The sequence below is a fragment of the Amphiura filiformis genome, chromosome 7, assembly GCF_039555335.1.
Source record: "Amphiura filiformis chromosome 7, Afil_fr2py, whole genome shotgun sequence".
In the NCBI taxonomy this organism is placed as follows: domain Eukaryota; kingdom Metazoa; phylum Echinodermata; class Ophiuroidea; order Amphilepidida; family Amphiuridae; genus Amphiura; species Amphiura filiformis.
Genome location: NC_092634.1, coordinates 22,064,014 through 22,088,463, shown reverse-complemented (window position 1 = coordinate 22,088,463; position 24,450 = coordinate 22,064,014). Strand labels below are relative to the sequence as shown.

The 24,450-nt window shown below is 36.9% G+C and overlaps 1 protein-coding gene across 1 annotated transcript in view; it reads left to right on the top strand.

The window, feature by feature from the left end:
* The first annotated feature begins 4,145 nt into the window (after nucleotides 1–4,145).
* LOC140157715 (organic cation transporter protein-like) overlaps nucleotides 4,146–24,450 on the top strand; it is a 35,850-nt gene continuing 15,545 nt past the window's right edge. The window contains exons 1-10 of the mRNA XM_072180957.1: nucleotides 4,146–4,259; nucleotides 4,671–4,843; nucleotides 5,537–5,663; nucleotides 6,023–6,126; nucleotides 7,212–7,366; nucleotides 8,464–8,632; nucleotides 10,694–10,829; nucleotides 11,204–11,298; nucleotides 14,410–14,618; nucleotides 17,598–17,605. Coding sequence (XP_072037058.1) covers nucleotides 4,146–4,259; nucleotides 4,671–4,843; nucleotides 5,537–5,663; nucleotides 6,023–6,126; nucleotides 7,212–7,366; nucleotides 8,464–8,632; nucleotides 10,694–10,829; nucleotides 11,204–11,298; nucleotides 14,410–14,618; nucleotides 17,598–17,605 — 1,290 coding nt within the window. The remainder of the gene's footprint in view (nucleotides 4,260–4,670; nucleotides 4,844–5,536; nucleotides 5,664–6,022; nucleotides 6,127–7,211; nucleotides 7,367–8,463; nucleotides 8,633–10,693; nucleotides 10,830–11,203; nucleotides 11,299–14,409; nucleotides 14,619–17,597; nucleotides 17,606–24,450) is intronic.

Below are 24,450 nucleotides of genomic sequence, written 5' to 3'. Positions count from 1 at the left end.
TTCAATATGACAGTTAACAAATGGAAACACGCACTGCTGCTACACTATGGTGGACCAGAACTGACTGACATCTTTGGTAATCTCCACAACACTTACACTGGTGGAAGTGCAGACTACAATTCAACTGTGGAAGTTTTAACCGCCCACTTCGCACCCAAGAAGAACAAAAGAATGAAAAAAAAAACCTCTTTGTGAACATGAAACTTTGTGAACTTTGTGAACGTTCTTCGTGATCTTAACTTCTATTCGTGGGATTATCGTTGTAACTTTGTGAACATGTTTGACGACCGTTTGTGATTATGTTAGTTACTCTAACTCAAACATGTCTAATGTACAGTGTACACTCTGTGAAATTATAGTTAAATGCACTGTTTGGAAGAAGGGAGGGTTGTAGTATCCTTAGGTATCCCAGCAAACACAAAACGTTTTCGACATCATTCGCAAAAGGTTATAAAAGGTTGTCAGAAAACGTTTAAATGTCGGGTTATATAAAGGGTATATTAAGAGTATAAAACGTTTTCATAACCTTAAAAAACATTTTGATAATCTACTGCTCAACAAACAAAAATGCTTTACAGAAAACGTTTAAATGTCGGGTTATATAAAGGGTATAAAAACGTTTTAATAAAACATTCTAAACAGAATGTTATTTTGGGGTTGAAAAAATATTTTGCGAAAAATGTTTGCCCAAAATATTTTCAATAACGTTTTAAAAACGTTTTCATGACCTTTATATAACCCGACATTTAAATGTTATTAAAAGGTTTTGAAAAAACATTTTAAGAACATTTCTGTGTTTACTGGGTTCAAATATTTTAACATAATGTTATTTAAGTATTGACACAATATTTGGCAAAAATGTTTACAAAAATAGTTTACAATAACATTTTTTGAAAACATTTAAAAATATTGTTGTAGTGTGTTTTCATACAAAACGTTTTAAAACGTTATCATGACCGTTATATAACCCGATATTTTAATGTTATTAAAACGTTTTTACCTAAACCAAAAGCCAAAATATAACTTATTTAAAACGTTTTTAAAACGTTTTTGTGTTTGCTGGGATAGTGATAAACAAACCGGCAACCCATTACCTGATATCTAATACTTGAGATATCTGCCACTGAAGTCCACGGCAAATTCACCGTGACCTTTTCAGCCATAAACCCGCTTAGTGAAGATTAAACCGAAATATTCAGTACTAAACCATTATAGTAATCGATTGTCCCATGCAAATTTCTTACCACGTGATAATATTAATCCAATGAGCGATCGAATTGTCGGCTACGGTCGACTAATCCAATCGATAATGATGCTATTGACATGTACGGGTGGAGCTCCACTGACTGAGTTTTGGGATATTTTTCACTGGTTTGCTATCATTTACTTATCAAGGCGGTCCCCCGTTATTATAAGAACAATGCTAATAATTGAAAGATTGACAGGCAGAGAATAAACCATATTTGATTGACAGAAAGTACTAAATTTGTACCTATTACGGTTTCGTGGTACCCATCTTCCAAATGCGATCAAGTCAGGGCGGTCCGGTGAAGCAAAATGTGCATTGGATTAACACGGGAGTTTGGATAAGATGTAGATTTCCTTTCTCATACAAATGTATGGTCTCCCGTTATTAATGCTTGTACCGGGTTAATAATTCAGATATTTTGAAAAGAATAAGTAATTGAAAGATAGAGCAAGTACTAAAATCTTATACTTTTTGATATATGACGCTAACTAGTTCATCTCCTATATCTACAACACAGCGCTAACAGTACGGGTCAATTGCCTATTGTGAGTGCCCCTGTGTTGTGTGCATACATGTAGTTAACAATAACTGCATGATGCAGCATCGACGTACAATCATATCAGTTTCATTATTCAGTTCGCCGCACATTAGGCCTACTTATCACATCACATCACATCAATTGGCAATTAAACGATGTTACAACCACGGTGCCGGGCATTATACGTAAAAGGGGCATTGTGGAAGGGTGAAAAATTCGCGAAACCGCTCAAAAAAGGGGTGTTTTGTCGTGTTTCCATCCTAAAAACACGAAATGTGATGCAAAACCAGGTGTTTTTAAAGAGCATGAGTACCCGCCGATACACTGAGTGCCGGAACCGGGCCCCCGAATGAACTGCCAAATTTGCCGCACATCCCCGTACCCTCATTTCCACCAAGAACCCTCCGCACGGATAACAATGCCTGAGCACCGTCAAACGCGAGTCGAAGGTTATTTCCCATGTTGCCTATCGCTCAGTACAATAATCTGAATTACAGACGTCGGATCTAACATACGGGTTAGAGGGTTAAATGCTTTTAAATGCGCGGATAAACAACGAATAGCCCCAGGCCCCATAAGGCCTGATTCATACACCCATACTTTCATATTAGTTTCTAAGCGCTCTTAAATCAAAGTCATTGTTCATTGAACTGTATGACAAAACAGGCGATAATAGTATAAACTTTTGAGATTTGCTATTTAAAGAGAATTTGCCATTGCTCATTGAAATGAGCTAGTATATGGACAACATAAGTGTGCTCTTTCATTTAATGATATAAAATTTGAAAAATATTGTAAGGATCACTCGGGGTTTTGACTTTTAAAACCTACATTTTGGTCAAAAATTGTGCTTGAATGGGTCATTTCCAAAAGATTTACTTCATTCGCCTGCTATAAACATTGAATTTTGTCATCTGTTGACGTAATGAAAAAAGGTGTTTTTAGCGGGAGTTTCTGATTGGATGAAGGGAACATTCAGGGTTGTGACAAAAAACAAGCACAAATGTCGTATTTTCCACTAGTCACCAGTTAGAAGCTCACACAGATCTTGCGATGCTATGCACTCAACAGCGTAGTGTAAACACAGAATTTGTAGAGACAAGGCATTGCTAGGCTAACTTTGCCGTATGCTCAGGTGTATCGAGGTGGAAACTGTGATACGTTTATAAGATAATCGTTTTATAGCCAAACCTTTCCATATGGTTTTTCGATGTCGAATATCCGATACAAGTATAAATGTACATAGACATCGCGAATAAGGACTTGGAACTAGTCTAATATACAATCTGTTCAATTAATATTTATCTTCTAAGGAATGAATTTATTGACGAAAACTAAATTAAATAAAAATGACTAGAAATGGATTGAATAGCGAATACGATGCAGCGCTTATTCGGCGTCGAATAGGAATCGGGCTTAAATCTAGGATTGAAAAGCCGGGGTTATTAGCATTTTAATAACCCTGCGAATAACCCTGTGCTAGGCTATATCTCAGCAGCCCTTATCTCTCACAGTGACCGTGAAGCTAGTGACTAAGTGGAGAGCCATCATCCAATTTAACCGCCGCGTGATGATTGAAAATTGGAAATAATCCTCCATAAAAGGGCTATCCCTTTATACACACGTAAAGTTTAAGGACACAATATAGGAACATCAGGGTAGGATCGCATCACGGATTTCTCTAACTTCTCTGCAACGTCATTGATAGATGGCATTATCATTACATCAGGACAGTTTGTATAGGTATTTTAAATACTCTATAACTACTTCATGCATATAAATTATTGTGATAGCTACATGTAAAAGCAGGTACTTTCGGCTACCACCACGACTCCACTTGAACACCACCACCACCACAACCACAACCACCAAGAACAGCAGCAGTAGCAACAAACAATTACAACACCAATACCGCAATGTAAGTAAAATTCGAGTCATTAACTTCATTTTGTGACTGAAGCATACTGCGATCGAATCGAACTTTTGAACTTCGATCATTATTTATTTTGATTTTGAATAGCAGATATAGATACAACGTAGGAACGGTTTTATTTACACATTATAAACTGATTTGCTATTTGGAACGAGGTTATTTATTGCTTGTTCATTTGATATCAAAGTAGTGATTGTCATCTTTGGTTATGTAGCGTACAGTTATAAATTGATTGCAAGTGATTGTTAGGTTTTAGTTAAGTATCTCTTTACATTTAATTGTAAAGTAAAAGTCCTTTTATTGCATATTTTCCCAATTTTGAATACCCAAGACACTTCACATGACAAGATCCAGACGAATATTACACTGCATTACATCCAATCATTGCTTTTCTCTTGACAGATTGAATCCGGGATTAAATTATCATGAGATTTGATGATATAATCATTCAGCTTGGTGAGTTTGGTCGATATCAGCGTCGAGTGAATTTTCTGATATGCACAGTGGCAATTTTAAGTGGATTCCACTCGCTGGTTCCGGTAAGTATTCATTGCTTTTTAGGTTTAATTTCCTATGCCGAGATATATAACATTATATAACATCAAAGGTGTCAATATAGCATTAACAAGTATTTAAAATGCATCGAATCATGAGTACCGTAAAAATTCAACAATAAGCATATGTGCCTATTAACGAAGAACGAACTTCCAGGGTAATTTGTTACTTTTCTTCTTTTTTTCAAATATATGTGTTACAGATATCTATAAGTAAAAAATGAAAAAGTTTAACAAACTACCCATAAAGTTCATTATTGTCCGCGCAACTCGTTAATAGACACATATGCTTATTATCGAATTTTTACGGTATACCATTAACCTCGGGGAATCCATTGTTTATACATTCAACCCGATGCAACATTCATTCTTTGTTGTCTTTGTAATGATGTTTAGGTGTTTTTAGCCGGTGAATCTGATCACTGGTGTGCTGTTCCTGAATTGGAAAATGAAGACTGTTCAAGCTGGCCTGAACTTACGCCAGAACTCTGTGATGATGCAAAGAGAGATGCTAGTATTCCACTACAGACAAAGGAGCACGAGCCATATGAATACGACAATTGCTTACGGTAAGACATGCTTTTGAACATTAGGCCACACAGTTTTTAACGATTCTTCTTCATAGGAATTAGGTCCACGTATCTTAGCCCGGGACCTGAGATCAATGTCTACACTTAACAAATTTGTCATATGGTCCTGATTTAAAATCATTTTTAGAGCTGAAATTATACGCTATTGCTGAGCGACAAGCGATTGGTATTTGACCAATGAGGTGGCGAGCTCTACCCAACACAGCAAAAAGCGCTCTACCTCATTGGCTAAAACCCAAATCGCTCACTCAGTTTTACAGCAGATGACCTTGTTCATTTCAGCTTTCCAGAAAGTGACTTCCGCTTTAGGTAATTATTGATTGTCATGTTGACTTTTGGCAACAGGTGTCAATGTGTTTTGCCCCTAGTGTGATTGAATGAGTTATTACGCCATTTCTCAATTGTTTCTCAGCTAAACAAAGCTTTTTTCTAAACCGGACTGATTCGTTTAAGGATTCTTGTAAATGTAAGCAATGCATCTTATATCTTGTAATGCTCATCTCACAAAGTGAAGTGGCTATGAGCCAGATACCTCTGTGTTTTCACTCCCAAAGCAAGTATGATTTTAGAAAGGGAAATTCATTTGTGTAGTTTCTACATCATGTATTAAATGCCTTTCGCTGCTGTCGGCTTTTGTACAAGTACATACATTCTCATTGTGTTTTGTGATAGATATAATTTGACGAATGTCCCATTTTACCCGGGGGTAATTACACCGCATTATACCAATGACACGCTTCGTTGCGATGAAGGATGGGTTTATGATACATCGCAGTTGAAAAGTACAATTATAACTGAGGTAATTATATTTTTTAGAAATTGATGTTCTTATTGTATTGTGAATAATGTCGTCGATCTCGTCATCATCATCATCATCATCATCATCATCATCATCATCATCATCATCATCATCATCATCATCATCATCATCATCTTCATCATCATCATCATCATCATCGTCGTCGCCGTCGTCATCGTCGTCGTCGTCTTCCTCTTCTTCTTCTTCGTTTTCTCATTCCTCTCCTTTTTTTCTCTTATGTTTTTTTTTTTACTTGGCTGAATTTATTTATTTATTTATTTATTTATTTATTTATTTATTTATTTATTTATTTATTTATTTATTTATTTTTCAGTTTGATTTATTTATTTATTTTTCAGTTTGATTTAGTTTGCTCGAAGTCCAGTTTGTCTGGTTTGGCACAGTCCATATATTTCGCAGGACTTTTGGTGGGATCATTGGTATTTGGACCTCTTTCTGATATGCAAGTATCACCTACACAAACATACCATAAACGGGGTAACTTTGCCATTTAGTGATAACTTTACCAGCTTTTGCAGGTGACTTTTTACAAGTCATAAAATTATTTTCTTGGAATCGAAATTATTTTTTTTCACAGAAAACCATTTTAAGTTAACCCATACATACCAAAGTTACCCCTTTTACTGTACTTTGTATTTCAAAAAATGTATCATCATAAGGTTCCAAAGTTTAGCCTAAAATATGTGAGCTTCTATATACTTCTTGCAAACTCATGTTTCTGATTTCCCTGTGCGATATTGCAATGCTATAGGTAATTATAGTTTCAGTTGGATGAAATATTACAAAGCAAACGCATAGTAACAATACTGTGTGAGGCTTTGTTTCCCAAATGAGAACAATAGTCTGCATATAGTTATGCAGCATTGTTATGGTAACTTATAGTACAACTCATTGTTGCTAATGTTAAACTTGTCAAAGTGATTGTGATTGTATCACACAAGTAAATGAGAGCACGCTATAGTGTCCGCTTCATTTACTTACGTCATCAGCCCGCTGCCTTGAAAATTAATTTCGCTTCAACGGGGGAAGAACACGTACGAGCCCGAACTTTACCCACACAATCTCTCTTTTTTCAGGAGAAATACGCATACAAAAATTGCAACGAGTGTCAACTTGTAATGTAATAATTATTCTCTTCGAATAGAGATAACTTGTTTTTGCAATAGACCTGCCCTTTAATCGATAAGGCGTTCGACTATGGTACGAGAGGTTGCGGGTTCGAACCCTGGCGGTACCTATAGTACGCTCTCGTGGAAAAAATTGTGTTTGCTTGAAATTCCCCTGGACAAGGAACTTACTGCTAATTTGTTTCGTTGTAACCAGTACGAAACTCGGGGAGCTGATCCTGGTTGTGAAGGTTCCCTGAATTGTTGTTTTATGGTTAATGGAATGATGTGGGACCGTAGTGGTCAGCGACAACCTGTAAAGTGTGCTGAGGCATGTGGATCAACATCTAGGCGTTATGCCTGTGCGTAGCGCACTATAAATCACTGCGTTTTTCTTTTTCTTTTTTTTTTTCTTTTGCAGGATTGGCAGGTACTACACGTATTTTCTGACAGCAGGGTTATTGTTTGCCAGTGGTGTTGCAGTAGCCTTCTCACCAAACTATATCGCTTACACAATATTCAGGTTTCTTGTAGGAGCCTCAATGATTGGTGTGTTTGTTGCACAGTTTGTTTTAGGTTTGTGGATGATATTGATTATATATTTATGTATGTATACTTGTTCGTAAAATTCTGATTCATGTCTTCTTACCAACCACCTGTTGTTGCATTATCATGGGAAATTCCTCCTGGAAGACAGAATGTTATTTAAAAGCACATTCAGTGATCCCAGCGGAAGTGTAAAAAAAGTGAATTGTTTATTAATTTTAATATATGTGACGCGATCAAGCACAATCAGTCGGAACTCGACAATCCTAGTTTTGAGATATGGGCCAAATAATGTGTGTATGGGTGGGAAAATCAAAATTGACTTTTTTCAAAAATGAGAGGGAAAAACATTCTTCACATGAAAATATTTTTTGATGAAATTCCGAAGGAAATGTCAAAAAAGTGACTTTTCCGACCCCATGCAACTTCAATAATTGCCAAAAATCATGAAATTATTCCCAAAGAAGCTCCGATTTAGCGTTTTGTTATGCCTAATTTCGTAGCTATATCTGAAACCAAAGGTTTAAGGTATCGTTGGTATTTTTAGTACCAGGCTGGTATTCAAGGTATCGTTGCTAAGTTGACTATGTATTTTTACATATATTTTAGGTGTGCTAAAAATGACTCAATTAAAGTACTCCCAACTTTAAACTTGATTTTCTCCGTTTCTTTCTTTTTAATGTACCGGTTTTCAAATTGTTGTAACTTTGCAGCCGAAGGTGGAGCTTGAAATGCAAATGTAATAATCACAAAATTAACCTGGGCCTACTTCTGACTGATTTTGCTTGATCACATAAATGTTGACATTTATATAGCGCCTTTCACGTGTATCAAAGCGCTTTACATTTATTCCGCCGTCGTTAGAATATGTCAGCTACCATACAATGCCCAAGGCATGCTCATACCTTTGGGCGGCTCTCAATGGACAATATCCCTAACATCTCCCCATTTCACCCCTGGGTAAAGAGAGGCAAGTGAGGTAAAGTGCCTTGCCCAAGTGCACAACACGATGGCACCGCCGGGGCTTCGAACTCGCAACCCTCCGATTGCGAGGTAGAGCCCGTACCGCTGCGCCACCGTGCCCCCACATCACATATTATGTATGCAAACTTCTTTTTTCATTTCAGTTACTGAATTTGTAGGGCCATCTAAGCGTATGTATGCTGGTATGGCAACTCAATTTATGTTTTCAATCGGTTATATGCTCCTTACTCCATTGGCGTATTATATTCGAGACTGGTGGATACTACAGCTTGTAATATCAGCGCCTACCATTCTACTTTTCTTACTGATACCGTGAGTTATCATGTTCTATTTGCCTCGATCTTCTCATATAACACTAAAATGTTTAATTAACGTCAGCGAGTTCATACGTGATAGGCCCTAATTAAAGCCATATGCAGGCGGCGAATGGCATGATAGAGCCGGCAACTTGTGAAACCGCCCGGTCGTATGGCATTTTCCCATATACTCGGTTCGTTTTGTGGGGTTCATTATCGAACCCCAACGGTTTTAGCTTGTATTTATATTATTTATTAACATAGGCCTATTTGTTTGTGATATTTCAAGCGTTTTAAAATTTCAAAATAATCCCATTCAATTACACGGTTGACGATGAAAATTTACTGAATTTAGAGAATGCAATGCGACCACCACCTGGCCATATGATAATATTTGCTGAGAGGACGCCCTCAATATTTTTCAAATTCTGTTTTACACGATTATATTGTACTTTATTACACCAACATACCCTGCAAAATCAAGACTCTAGGTGCCGTCGTTTTATTATTACGATGGAGTTATTAGTCGAACGCATACACAGTACGTACATGGCGTGCGTGACGACGGTGATCTACACAACTAAAGATCGTACCATAACACGAACGAAGCAGTGATACGTATTGGCGACATCGGCGCTGGTCGTAAATTCCAATTTTCTTTGCTTTGCCTAAGTTGTTCGGCTCAAAAATAAAAGTGGCTTTAAAAGTTAAGTGGTAAAGGAGCTTGTTCACAGGTCGGAGTGCTCATCTGTGTATCGAGCGATTGGACCAGACTCCTCCAAGAAATATTGCTGCATGCGTGGGATCGCTATACCTCTTCTACAACGAGTCAGGTACCTTACCGGCATTGAATAAAGCTGGTAACAATTTGTACACCTAGGTGTGGAGGGGTATATGTGAAGAGCCTCGTTGGCGCCGCGGGGATTCAAACTTAGGACCTCAAACTACCTCGCAAGTCTTAGACCGCTGCGCCACCGAGCCTCTAATTGCATTAAATCGTGATTCCAGTTTAGAGATTAAAGTTTGAAACTGAAGCACAAAAGACGTAAATTGCAATTTGCATAATTTAGTTCTTTATAATAAATATGTATACAGCCTGTCTAAAAAAAAATGGTGCAAGTGAAAAGCGCCCTCTTTGGCAATTAGAAAATACCGTTGTGGCATGATGCTTACATCAACGTCAAGGGCGTAGTCTTAGCTCTCAAATACCGTTTGTTCTGTTCAATTTGCTTTGTTTTAATCTCGAAATATGTTTAGTTAACGACGAAAGGGTAAAATCACAATTAACAATTAGGGCCATCGGTACGGTTGCCGAGGACGGCAAAGTTTGAAAGACGCCAACATAAAATTAGCAATTTCAAGCCTATATGAGAGGGGTGAGTCATCCTATTCGGGGCCTGATTAAAAGCGGCACAAGACGTTTTTCGGTCATTTTCCTTTGGGATTTTCTAAATTTTCTAATTGATTGGGGAGGCACGTGCCCTTATGACTTTACGCCATGCCCCACTGGGGGTGGGTGGCAGACGAGAGCTTTGTCGGCAAACAATTTAATATAATGAAAGACAAAGATAAAGACAATTTATCGCGTCTGACGTCACCTGTCAATCAAACTCGAGCACGGTTTGTTTACAAGTGTCGTGATGATGACTTGCTGAACGCGGATTTATAACCGGGCGCCTTATTGTTAATTTTGCACCTTTCGACATGCAAACCATCTCAAAAGTTAGGTCTTTATAGTAGGAAACTTTCTTTGGTGAAGGCACCATGTCGAAAATGCCTAGAAAAGCTGCTTTTTGCCTTGTAAAAGTACGTATTTTTCGCCATTTGCAGCTATTCCTTTTCTCCGATCAGCACCAGATAGATCGGTCTTCCTTTTACGCGCTGAATAGCCTGTGTAAACCAATCAAGGATCGTAATTGACAGTGACATCAGACGCGATAAATTGTTTTTATCTCTGTCTTTAATTATAGCCGCTTGCACCTGCTCCGGCACCGGCAATGCTGCCTATTAAATATTAATATTCTGCTAAATGATGTTCTGAAGGCTAAGATTTCATATCCACCATATCTTTTTTCAGTGTAATCACAGAATCTCCCAGATGGCTAATGTCAAAAGGCAGATTTGATGAAGCAGAGCAGATCATTCAAGATGTGTCAAGAGTTAATAACGCTAAGTTACCAGAACCCCTCTTCACAGACGAGGAAAAAGAAAAGGTGACATTTTAATATTTGTCAAACTAAAGTCTGAAAACATGAGCTCACCTTAAAGAATATCCCTTAAAAATTAAGTTATTGATTAATAATAAGCCTGTATACTGTAAAGGTTCGCCTGATGGCGCTATGGGTTCCCTTGACATTAGTGTAATTTTAGACACAACCTAAAAGTGCCCTCCCTTAAAATTCCCACCAGCAAATAAGGGCACGGAGCCATTCTTGTTGGGATTTCAGAGGAGGGAGCTCTCTATTTGCACATGAAATTTACCCCAAGGCAAAGGAGCCCAAGTGCGCCATTAGGCGAATCTTTACGGTATGAGCTGAAGGAGGGTAAAAGAATTACCTTTAAAATGGTCTTGCAATTACTTTTACAGATACTTACAGAGAAAAATGAGAAGAAACCAAATGCTATAGACATATTTCGCACACCAACACTCAGATGGAGGACACTGAATCTAATGTTTAACTGGTAATGTAATATAAAAGCTGTTATACAACATTAATTTTCATGCAAGACATGATTTTAATCTCCCACACAGGGAGTGTAGATTTTAGATGGAGTGATTCATTCAGGTAACGTAACTCCATTTGTCTTCCACAGGGGGTGTATGGATTTCAAGTGGAATAAATTGCGTACGTGTAGAAGCAGTATTGATCATTTATGACACCTGCTCTTGACTAGAAAAATAACCGAATAATTATCTATAATGTGAACCTTTGAATAGCACTTTATTAAATTGTTCAACACTGTATTTATTATAATAAATTCCGTATAATAAGAGTGTATGTGTATAGGGTGTTCCTGAAAGAAATGTATCGTCGGGAACTTAATTCTTGTGGGTATTTTAACGCATAAAGCAAACATAAATAATAATCGATGTGGTTGAGAGATATGGTATATCAACTATCACATACTATTTTGACAATTGACCACTTCGTTTTTGAAATAAAAGAATTTTACAAACCACCTCATTTTCAATCCGTTCCACCGAGTCAAATATACAGGGTGTACCAAAGAAAAGAGGCCCCTCATTGCGCCCTCTTTTCTCCTATTTTAGAAAAGTTGATCAAGTATATGTTGGTATGTAAAGAAGCCTTTACCCGTTAGCTTTAATAAACCGAAACAATTATTTCAATCGGCTCATAACTTTTGAAGATATGCCCTTTTAAAGAAATGTATCCGTTTTTCACTCTGTCCACGGAGGAGGTTTGGCTACTTTAAAGATTGAAAAGTGCATATATCATGCATGAATATAAAACATTCCTCGATGATAACTTTATAAAATAACAACTTTATTTTAGAGAATGGGCTTTACCGGTGGGCTTATGGGTTATGGATTTTGTTAAGTGTCATAAGTGTCATTAATTTGGGCGAAATTGATGTGAGATGGGACTTCTTTTGCTATACTTGCAATTACTTATGTTTTTCTCGGTTATTTTATGCCTTTTTGTTTTATTATGTTTCTTACTTTCTTACTTTATTGTTTCTTGTCTTCTTTTTTGACAACGTAAGTCATTTATCTTTTTGGAATAAAAGCTAGCCCTGAAAAGGGCTGTTTAGTTTGTCTTTGGTTCTTTTGAAGTGAGTTTACTGTGCTGCTCTGCCCTCTACCTGGTTGCCTCCTTCACGAAATACAGGTTTCAGCCCTAGTCCTGAATGTTGAGAGCCGATTGAAATAATTGTTTTGGTTTATTAAAGCTAACAATTGAAGGTTTCTTTACATACCATATCAACTTTTCAGAAATAGGCGAAAACGAGGGCGCAATGAGGGGCCTCTTTTTTTTGGGACACCCTGTATATCAATGACAATAGACGCCTCATGCGCTGACGATGCGCAGTAGGGTGGGGCGAAAAACACTTTTTTTTCTCGGATCGACTTGGAACTCTCGGAAAATTTTACTGGGGTACAAACTAGTATTGTGCTGAAATATCAGGAAGATCGAAGCATGTTTCACCCAGGCAGTAGATTTTCACAAAATCCCTACTTATTTGCTATTTCTTAGCATTATAGGGTATCATTATTGAGCATTTTCCCAGTTCTACTCAGTCAAAATTCCCAAATGTGGTATTGTTGCATAGATATGAATTGCAGCATTGGCAAAAATAAATGATATATGATTTTCGGCTATCCATGTTTTGACCAGAGATCAAAAGGTCACACAGCCTTGAAAATTACTACAAATCAAGTGTCATATGACCCTTTAACCACTGGTCAAGTCAGAACTGCTCTAAAATCATATTTCATGTATTGTTTATACTTTTGCAGTTCATATCTACCCAACAAGACCAAGATTGTGTAATTTGACTCAGTAGAACTGGGGAAATGCTGCATAATGCTACCCCTACCCCTTAATTTAGCAACTCAAATATCTTCAATATTTAACTAAATACATGTCTTTAGCAAAAAATAATGGTAACCAATTAGAGACTGCTTGCTATTTGGTGATGTTCTAGAGGGTCCAAACAAACTACCGAAATTGTTTAATTATGGCTATGATGTCATCTCAATGCCTACTTTTCCCAGGTTGTTTCTACTTACTGTTAACATAGTTCGTTTTATGCAAATCCAAGAAAAATGAAGATGTTAAACTCACATTTTTAGTGACGTTTCACCACTACACTAGTGGTTTCTTCAGACTGGCAACCCACCACATCTGACTGCTTCCTTTTATAGGCAACAGGAACCTCTAGTGTAGTGGTGAAACGTCACTAAAAATGTGAGTTTAACATCTTCATTTTTCTTGGATTTGCATAAAACGAACTATGTTAACAGTGAAATCTAACAATCCAAATGAACTTGTTCAAAGAATTGTTTCTACTTATTTCTCCGATAGAGTTATACAGGAAGAAATAGCAAATAAGTAGGGATTTTGTGAAAGTACTGCCTGGGTAAAACATGCTCCGATCTTACTTATACTTTAGCCCAGTAGTAGTATGTACCCTAGTTAAATTCTCCGAGAGTTCCAAGTCGATCCGAGAAAAAAAGTGTTTTTCGCCCCACCCTAATGCGCAGTGATTAGCACTCCGAATACAGATCATCGATTGATATTTGAATCCGTGTAAAGGTTTGAAAATGAGGGAGTTTCGTAAAATTCGTATATTTTAAGAACGGTGTGGTCAATTGTTAAAAATCAAAAAGTATGTGATACCAGATTTATTCCTCAACCACACCAGTTATTTAATGATATTTGAATCCGTGTAAAGGTTTGAAAATGAGGGAGTTTCGTAAAATTCGTATATTTTAAGAACGGTGTGGTCAATTGTTAAAAATCAAAAAGTATGTGATAGCAGATTTATTCCTCAACCACACCAGTTATTTAATTAAAATACATAAACAATTAAGTTTCCGACGATACAGTTCTTTCAGGGACATAGAAATGCTGCAATGGGTTTTTTTTTCATATAAAACGTTAAAGATATTTTCATGAATTGATCTTTATATAATCCGACATTTGGAAAACGTGTTTATAACACCTTTATAACGTTTTAAAAACATTTGTGTTTGCTGGGCAAGTATACAACAGTGTATGTGTCTTAAGTGTACAATAACCCTGACAATAATAGTTTGCTCTCTTTCAGGGCCGTCAATTCAATGGTTTATTACGGTCTTGCTCTCAGCACATCAAGTCTTGGTTCCGATCCCTATTTAGCCTTCTTCCTGTCTGCCTTGGTTGAAATACCAGCTTTAATATGGATTCTGTTTGGAATTGAGTGGCTTGGGAGAAAGCCTAATCTATGTGCTTTACTTGTTATTGGAGGCGTTGCGTGTCTTGGCACCATCGGAGCTCGTAAGTTATTTCAGTTCACTCCTAGTCTTTTTCACGAAATATCTAGGTTCACGTACCAATATATATATATATATAATAATAATAATAATAATAATAATAATAATAACACTAATAATAATAATAATAATAATAATAATAATAATAATAATAATAATAATAATAATAACAATAACAACAACAACAACAACAACAACACATCTCAGTTACTTACATGCACATATTTATTTTTTATATCAACATCCCTTATCGTTAATTTATGTCCTACAAGAACGGCAATTCCCTAATATTGCAAACACTAATAATGGACGCTTCCAGATATTTTTGGCCCTACCCCTAAAGAAGACAAATTTGACATCTGACCTCGTAAATCATAAGACAAATGAAATAAGAAAAAACAAAGCAAAGAAAGAACATAGCCAGCAGTACATAGAGTATCAAGCCTACAGTTAGCATCCTGGAAAACCGATTCTTTTGTTATGCAAGGCTCACTCAGTCATTTAATGAGGCAATACAAACGATCGAATTTGGTGTTGAAATGAGCTAAATTTTTAGTTACACCTTTTCGATGTAAAATTAATTTTCTCGGCCAAATGAAAAGCAATCATTTTCATTTTTTCAGTAAATGTCAGGAAAAATTGTAGTGCTTGATACTGTATTGTTTTTTCAAATTCTAGTGTTAAACTTAGGCGTGAAATTTATTCATTTAGTGTAAGATTTTCGATTTTGATAGCCTTAATCTCTTTCCGCGAGCCTTTTTTTTGGATCAACCTTTTAGCTTTTCAAAGTAAGATAGTTCGCTAATGAAGGATTTTTCCCAACTTTCTAACGCACATCACCGTGAGCGATATATCATAGTTTTGTCAGAATTTGCGTTTTCATTTCACCATTTTTACTGCCGGCTGACCATTTTTCAAAATCAACGCGTGAAATCTAAGGCTAATACTAGCATTGTGGATCGATATCCCTGGGTTTAATAGGAATACCGGCATGGCTACAGTGTTGCTAGAACTTCAATATAGCAAAGAAATTCCCAGGCCTATTATAGCGCTCCTACTGATCATGTTTAACCAGAACACTCAATTGGGGATTTGGGCTACCAAATCGCTGGTCGGGCAATTTGCTTTCAATGGAAAATTGACCTGGATAAACAACAAAGGAAATATCGACTATTTCTGCTGGTTGCTCTCGAGATAAAAGTACTGAGTTAGACATTTTCGGAGCATGAAGGGAAAAAGGGTAAAACAAAAACGGAAATTCTGACAAAACTATAACATATAGACCCACACGATGTGCCTTACAGGGGTGGGAAATGTCTTTCTTTAGCAAACTATATTAGTTTGAGACGCTAAAACATGAATTCCGTAAAAGCTCGCAGGCGAATTCAAGGCCTATAAAAATCAAAAATATCACACTAAAAGACACAATTTGATGCTTAATTTTAACACCAGGATTTTCAAAAAAAAATGTATATCCAAGCACCAAGTTTTTAACTGACATTACTGAAGAAAAAAAATTATTGCTTTATATTTGACCGAGAAAATTAATTTCATAGCAAAAACGTGTATCTCTGAATTGTGCTGATTTTAACATGTATCGATCGACTTTTAGCGCGACTAAGCATTTCTAAATAATCGGTTGTCCAGGTGGCTGACTGCCTACGGATTTCATCACAGTTTACCTTAGCACGCTGGTAAGCAGCGTTTGAGATGGTGTTAATCGATAGTCGATAACCGATAATCAATGATCAATCAGCTATGAATATTTAATTGGATTCTAAAAATAATGATCATGGACTCTCATGTTCAAAAGTGTGTGTGTGGGGGGATGTACCCTATATAGCTGAGGACGGCTTTTTACCCCTAAAGAAGACATGGGGAAACTCAAACTTTTTTGGGATTCCCATGTCTTCTTTAGGGTAGGTGCCGTTAATTTCTGGACTAGCCCAATACAAAGCTTTTCTGACTCCTATCGCGCTATCTTTTTAAGACATTTCTTGGTTGCTGATGTGACTAGTATCAGGTTGTCCATCTCTATTTGCGTGCCACACAATTTTGAAAACTCATTTGGTCTCAAATGTTAATGTTATTCAACTATTTTCATACACTGGATAATATATTATGGCTAGTTTGATAAAGGGGATTCTAGGTATAGGCCTAATTGCTCGGACTTTACCGTCTTTAACACAGAAAAAGGTTACAGAGCATCAGATTAGTTTTTAGTCCATGAGAGTGTCATATATGGAACACGAGTATTGCACAAAATTACGATTTATGATTTTATTTTATAACTTACTTTATATAGCACCCGGAGCTGTACTCACTACCGTAGCAATGATTGGAAAGTTTTGCATATCGGCCACTTTCTCACTTATATACATTTACACCGCAGAAATGTATCCAACTATATTAAGGTACAGATTACTATTCTAGCTATTTAGGCGAGTTAAAAGAAGAAAAGGAGAAGTACAGAGAAATACAGGAAACAATGCCGAAGCGGGAAACAAAACCGCTTAGAATACTTGGTTCAAGTAATACAACTGTCAAGAAAAGAAAAAATTTACGAGAGCGAGCTATAGACAGGAGAGAAAGAAAGAGAAGACGAGCATTCAGAGGCGTAGCAAGAGCCTCGGGGCCCATAGAGCAGTGGGGGCCCATTTAACATTCTCCTTTATCATCCCTTATTTCATTTCACTTGGGGCCCCTGAACCCTCGGGACCAATGGACTTCGTCCATCCAGTCCACCCGCTTGCTACGCCCCTGCGAACATTCAGAGAAAAATAGAGAGTGATAAATCATGTAAATAGAGAGAGAAAAGTGAAAGAGAAAGAAAAGTATGACGATTCGATCATTACATTATTTTAAAAACGAAGATGTTTACTCCAAGATAAAACAGCTTTGTTATCCTTAAATTCCAAGAACAAAAAATGCTCAAAAAGATAAATGTCTCTTAGACCAACAACATATTTTCTTTTTCATACAGAGGAGCAGGTATGGGGTTGTGTTCAATGGCTGCACGTATTAGTTCCATTCTGTCTCCTATCATACTAATCATCGGAGATTATTGGCCACCTCTCCCGCTCGTCATTTTCGGCTCTTCAGCAATTATCGCTGGTTTCTTAGTTCTGCTTTTACCGGAAACAAAAGGACGGATGTTACCAGAAACTTTGGAGGAGGGGGAGAATTTTGGAAAGTATGTGATACGTGTTGATGTAAACATATTTTATGTTAAAGTTAGCAATTTGAAACCTTATGGTTAGTAACTATTTTGAACTGTTGCGATTTAGTCGTTCGCAACATCCTGCGAATGGTAGTGACCATTTCATAGTGAGCCTGTAGGGTGAAGAATTCAATTATCACAGATATACTTCTGTAGGTTCTGTGGTTCTTGAGTTATGTTGTAAAGAGGGCTGAAACAACATTACATTTGTAAAACCTAATTAACCGTAATAAATCAAGCAAGTGTTCAAAGTATATGATTTGTTTTGTACAACAATATTGTTTACTTATAGTGTTTTCTTTTTCTTGTTATATTATCCAGAAAAATGGAAATGAACGCTCCAACAGAACAGTTTACTTCGACGATTAATCCCACATTTACCCCGGACGATGGTAAAGCTTTTGATATGTGAAAGCCCATTGCAGCTACAATGTGTCTTAATTAATGTTGGTATCACACACCTTGGAGAGTACAGCGAAAGAAAGCAACAAGATAACGTGAATACTCATGGACTTTACAGGCTGAACGCTAGTCAGTCGATGCCTATTGTTCAACAAGACCCACTCAGTCATTAAAAACTTCGGTCGAAGTTTTGCCACAAGTTTAAAAAAATAACGGTTAGTTCATGAAAAAGAAGAAGTGAAATTTAGCAAAACGCGACGAGGTTTATTTGCCCGTAAGAGAGCTCTATTGTTCCGCTATTGTATCCGCTATTGTATCCACTATTGTATTCTATTCATAAAAGCTACTGCAAGAATCGCGGCAATCCCTGATATTGCTGATGTCTACCGCCGGCGTTTCGCATTTATTAACAATCAAAATTATCCCATACTCTTACATTTATAGTCTTATTCTCACCTTTTATATAATATTAAGAAATTGCAATTATGAAAACTACAAACTTTGAAAGTGAAAATATATTTACCATCGAAAATATATCATACTTAAATTCTATAGAGTCTATAATATATCCAACCCAGAAGTGCCCATTTATTTAAATTGTTGTAATAGCGCCCAAATATCCCCACAAATATCTTATACACCATTTTATTGATTCATTTTGGGCTAAATCAAAAGTCAGAAGTAGTTAAAAAGGGCAACATCCTCACCATTACTTGCTGCTTTACAAATTATCCTCGCTTGACCAAACACGCATAGTACGTTGATCGAAAAACCTAGCGTGGTTGTCTTAACCAAGGAGCTTATATAGAAAGGAGAAGTAATAGATTACGTAACGCATTGAAACCTTGTGCCGATTTGAAATCTGACAAGCTATTCATCGAAAGGTACCTTTTATTTGGGACAAAGGGCTTCCGCCATTAAATCCGTAAGCTGACCCGACAGTGTATTAACGCTTTACCTAGCAGGCTACTGTCAATAAGTGATCAAATGCAAGTCGAGTGAAAGCGCTTAATGGAACGAAAAGTACCTATTGTTATACATAAACCCAAGGGTGTGATTGAGTAGCGGTAAGCACAAAAGGCACACATTAGCCGCTAATGCATAGTTCGTTGTCACCCAACTGACATTAGGTGCTTCATTTAAATAAATTGAATGCGCCTGCTGAATGATTACACATCAAGGCTGCCATAGTACAATAATGGTATTAAATAGCTACGTTCCCGGGAGCTACGTATGCATGTAACATATAATAAGTATACCGGTATAGGCCTATATAAAAGTTGTTTACAAATTGAGATTTTATTTTATTTTATTTTAAGAAGGAGAATGTCATAATCAATGGCGTACTGAAGGGGGGCAGCTCTTCTGTGAGAGGTCTTGGGAGGGGGTGAGGTTGGAGGAGGGATATGAAGAATGAGAGGGACTGGAGGAAGAGAGAAAGAGGAAGAAATAAAGAGAAATAAATAAATAGACGAAAATAAATAGAAAGGTAAGGAAAATGATAGGAATGAGAGGGGACAAAACGTAAGAGGGGATGGAGAAGGGAAGGGAGATAAGAAGAGGGAGTGATACTTTAGCAAGTACAGAGAAAGGAAAAGAAATGAATGACAAATAAATGTAGGCCTTATAATAATTATTATAGAAACTAAACACACCCCCCCCCCCCCCCACACACACACACATAGGCCTAACACTAATAGCACTATAGGCAGCCATTCGATGATGCCAATGCCTTTCATGCGTTACGTATTTAAAACGCCCAGTCAGATGTATTTTACACCTGCCAAGCACAAGTCACCCAATTTCGAAAATTGGACGTTGAATGTACACTCTCATGAATATTGATTGGCAACATTTTCCAATATGTCAGCGCTCAAATCGGACACAATAGAACAATAGACCATTCAGTGCGTTGGTCTTAACAATGCAAAAGAGATGTAGAGCTTACCCACTAACACTAGCTCATTTACAAAAACCTATTGAACAGTTACGTAGTCCATCGATAGTGTGGACACTCTTCACTCGCAACCCACCAAAATTCGTGCTATTTTGGCGTTGGAAAAGAAATCTCGTGAATAGAGTGCCCTCTCTACTATCTGCCTACATGTTTACGTTCTAGAAATGCCAACTAAAATCATCCAACAACTTCATTTTAAGAATTATTTCAGTATAGAAATCAATAGGAACAGAAAGAGTATGGTCTACACATTCCAGGAAAATGTTTTATTTGTTTCTTCCGCCATTCTATATTTCCCTAAAATTATCACATTTTTCTCCAAAATCCTATGTAAATGATTCTCCACGCTACGCAGAAATTATGTGCGATAAATCATACAAATTTGCCACAATTTTACATCACTTTAGACAGTATTGCAATATCTTGATGATTTTAGGCATTTTCAACGGCAACTTGAGTATATTCAGAAATCAAATATCGCGCCAAGGGATGACACTCTTATTCACGCATTCATTTACAACGCAAACTTGTATCGAATCCCGGTGGTTTGCGACCAATGAAATGTCCGCACCCCTGGACTTATTCATTCTTGGTATGAATTATTTATTAGGTTTGTCAAGGCAATAACCACGATCCGTTTTGTAATAATATAAAAGCACTTGCAATAGAATCCCGCTGAGTTCAATGAACTGCGCCCTGAAACCGATGGAGAGGTGCCCCATAAAGAAGCTATTCCATTGACCTCTATTAACAGGTCAGTGAGCTCTCCATACACAAATGAACAAGTACAATAGGACAAGGCCAGCACCTATTACCTGCTTTGTAACATGTTATTTTGAAGTCGTGAAGATTAGTAATCGTCTGTGCATATGAACTGCGCATTTATGATGCAAAATATTAGTTCTATATAATATAAAATTACAAATACTGGTATTATGATACACGGTATAGGTGATATATAAAACGACTAATAAAATCATGTCATCATGGCGTCATGTCAAAGGTTCATTATATCCCGTATGTTTGTCTAAATTCATATATATATTTGAAAAAAAATTCTACACCCATTTAATATGTACTCAGGTGGAACCTTGCCTTTTTAATTTTCATTTCTTTTTATGTAACAAATTCAGGTTTTTCCATTACGCGGGGCCGCCGGCCGCCGGGCAATACAAATTTAATGCTAACATTGAATGAACGCAGAATCAAGAATGGGCGTTTCTAGTACATACAGCGTCTGACTCTACCTGAGGACCTAGCCTAAGTCCCATGGGCTCCAAGAGTGGCTCTCCATACACACATGAACAAATACAATGACGGGTCGCCATTGCACTCCATACACAAATGATCAAATACAATGGAGAGTCCGACTGCCATGCAAATGAGCCAAGTGCCCTCTCAAGGGTCTGCTCTGTGATATCACACTGATCAGACTGATCTTTATGTTATTACAGCGAGGCTCACATACAATGTTCAACACAAAGTGAACGATGTTATAACTTGGAGGGCTAACACACCAACACCGCCAAATTCGACTGACGTGTGAACAACGTGGGATGCTATGAGGAAATTGAATACTCGTTGTCTGATCATGCATGTGTGTTTATGGTTCGGATAGCGGTTACTTAGCAACTCTCGTTCCGCCTTGGGTTTATTGAATACACTCTATATAAAGTCATCAATATGTCGTTTCCGTCCTTGGCTGAACTATTGGGTTCAGCTATTAATTTTTTAATAATTCTGTTAACCCCATAGCATTAAAAAACTAGTATTTTGATAAATAAAATAGCTGGATGCGGTATGCAGCTGATTGGGGTGGTTACGGGTCGTTAAAACCACTAACCGCGAAATATGGATATCCAACTAGTTTGCCCCTCGGAGCTTCAAAAAACCACTCACCCCGAAATATGGATATCCAACTAGTTTGCCCCTCAGGGCTACAAAGCACCATTAACCGCGAAATATGGATATCCAACTAGTCCACCTCGCATGGCTACAAAGAACCACTTAGCGCGCAATATTTTTTTACCTAAAAAAAAATTAATATCTACCAAAAACGTTTCAAAACGTAAAAAGCGGCCAAAGTTTAAAAATCTTTCCTGTGTGGCTTTTCACCCTTTTTTAAACTTGGTCCCATTTATGAAAGTTTCTAAAGACCCATACGAAGTCATCTATAGGCTACTTGTTGGTTTTCTTAGTTGTCAGTGTTTATTTTGTAGAGCAAATGAATTAATGTTCGTGCGTAATTGAAGTTTTTTTCCGTATAGACGTTATAATGTATTTTGTAGCAAATACTCACTTTGTTTAATTCTTCATCGTCATGTGCGATTCTGCGCCTTATGTACAGATGTAGGGCCTATATGTAGCAGGTTGACACACAGTCAATTTGCTAAGTATATATAATACTCTACTACTCTTTATGATCACGCAATATAATAAAACATAAACCTTGAAATGTTTTTGATAATGGTTGCATGTAAAAATTAGGACTCATTCTTCATGTTATTACTACTTTACTAAATGGGACCAAGTTTAAAAAAAAGGGTGAAAAGCCACACAGGAAAGATTTTTTAAACTTTGGCCGCTTTTTACGTTTTGAAACGTTTTTTGGTAGATTTAATTAGGCGCTTGAAACGATCGAATTCGGTGTTGAAATAAGCAAAATTATTAGTTACACCTTTTCACGCAATAATTAATTTTCTCGGTCAAATGAAAAGCAATAATTTTTATTTCTTCGGTAAATGTCAGAAGAAAATTATAATGCTTGGTACTGTATATTTTTTTCAAACCCTGGTGTTAAACTTAGGTGTGAAATTTAGGTTTCTAGTGTAAGATTTTCGATTTTTTGGCCCCGCGAGTTTTTTCTGAGGTTAATGTTTTTGCTTTTCAAAGTAACATAATTCGCTGACAAAAGATATTTCCCAACTTTCTAAAGCACATCCTAATGGGCTATGTCATAGTTTTGTCAGAATTTCGGTTTTGATTGCACCATTTTTCAATTCCGACTACCAATTTTTTTTAAATCAACTCGCGAATGTACCCATGGATGGGTGATTTTGCAAGCCACAATAGAAATATCGATTATTTCTGCTGGTTATATTAGAAATGAAGCGCTGGTTGGACATTTTGGGAGTCGCAAGTGGAAAAAGTTGAAATCAAAACGGATATTCTGACAAAACTATAATAAAATATAGACCCACACGGTGTGCCTTACAAAGGTGGGATATATCTTTCTTTAGCAAATTATATTAGTTTGAAACGCTAAAACATAAATTCCGCAAAAAGCTTGCGGGCGAAATTAAGGTCTATAAAAATCAAAAATCTTACAGTAAAATACACAATTTCATGCCTAATTTTAACTTGGTTATTTTTTTTTTAAATGGATATCCAAGCACTATGTTTTTAACTGACATTACTGAAGGAAAAAAATATTGCTTTATATTTGACCGAGAAAAGGTGTATTTCTGAATTATGCTGATTTTAACATGTATCGATCGACTTTTTGCGCGACTATGCATAACAAAAGAAGCTGTGACCAGAGTTCAGAGTGTTTACTAGTTTTGAAAACTATTATTATCATATCAACCTATAAATGCAGAAAACACCCCCCCCACACACACACACACACCCCCCCCACACACACTTCCTTAATCGTTAAAATGCACACCTTCTACATAGCGGGTGGTCTTCCTGTACATTGGAATGCAAAGACGGTAAACAACACGAGACTATTGTTCAGCAAAATTGTCTATTTTGTTTCACTTTGTGATTATATTGTAGTAAACGTTTCCGTCTGCAAATACTTTCAAAATTTTGTTTTTGATAACATAATTACAAATTCGGAATCCCATGTGTAATAATTTTGCTATTCAATTAATACTTACATTTGACGATATTTATCTAAAGAGTTCATATCCTTTTCAATGGCATGAGGAGTTGACACGCTTGCCGGTCTCGGTATATCGTGCCCATGGGTCACGTGCGAATTTATAAATACGTATTAATAAAATAAAGGTACCTATACACAGTCCGACCGCTCTCTGAACTTAATGGTGTGTGTAGGATCTGGAAGATTTAGTCAGAATTAAGCGTAAAACGTATAAAAGTTACATTACATTCCATAAACCATTTACCAAGAATTTAGGGATTTTGCTGCTTCAAGAGCGAACACCCTAGTCATTCCACAATTAACAACCAGGATCTGCTCCCCGTGTTTTGTACGGGTTACAACGAGACAATTAGGCACCACCAGGGTGC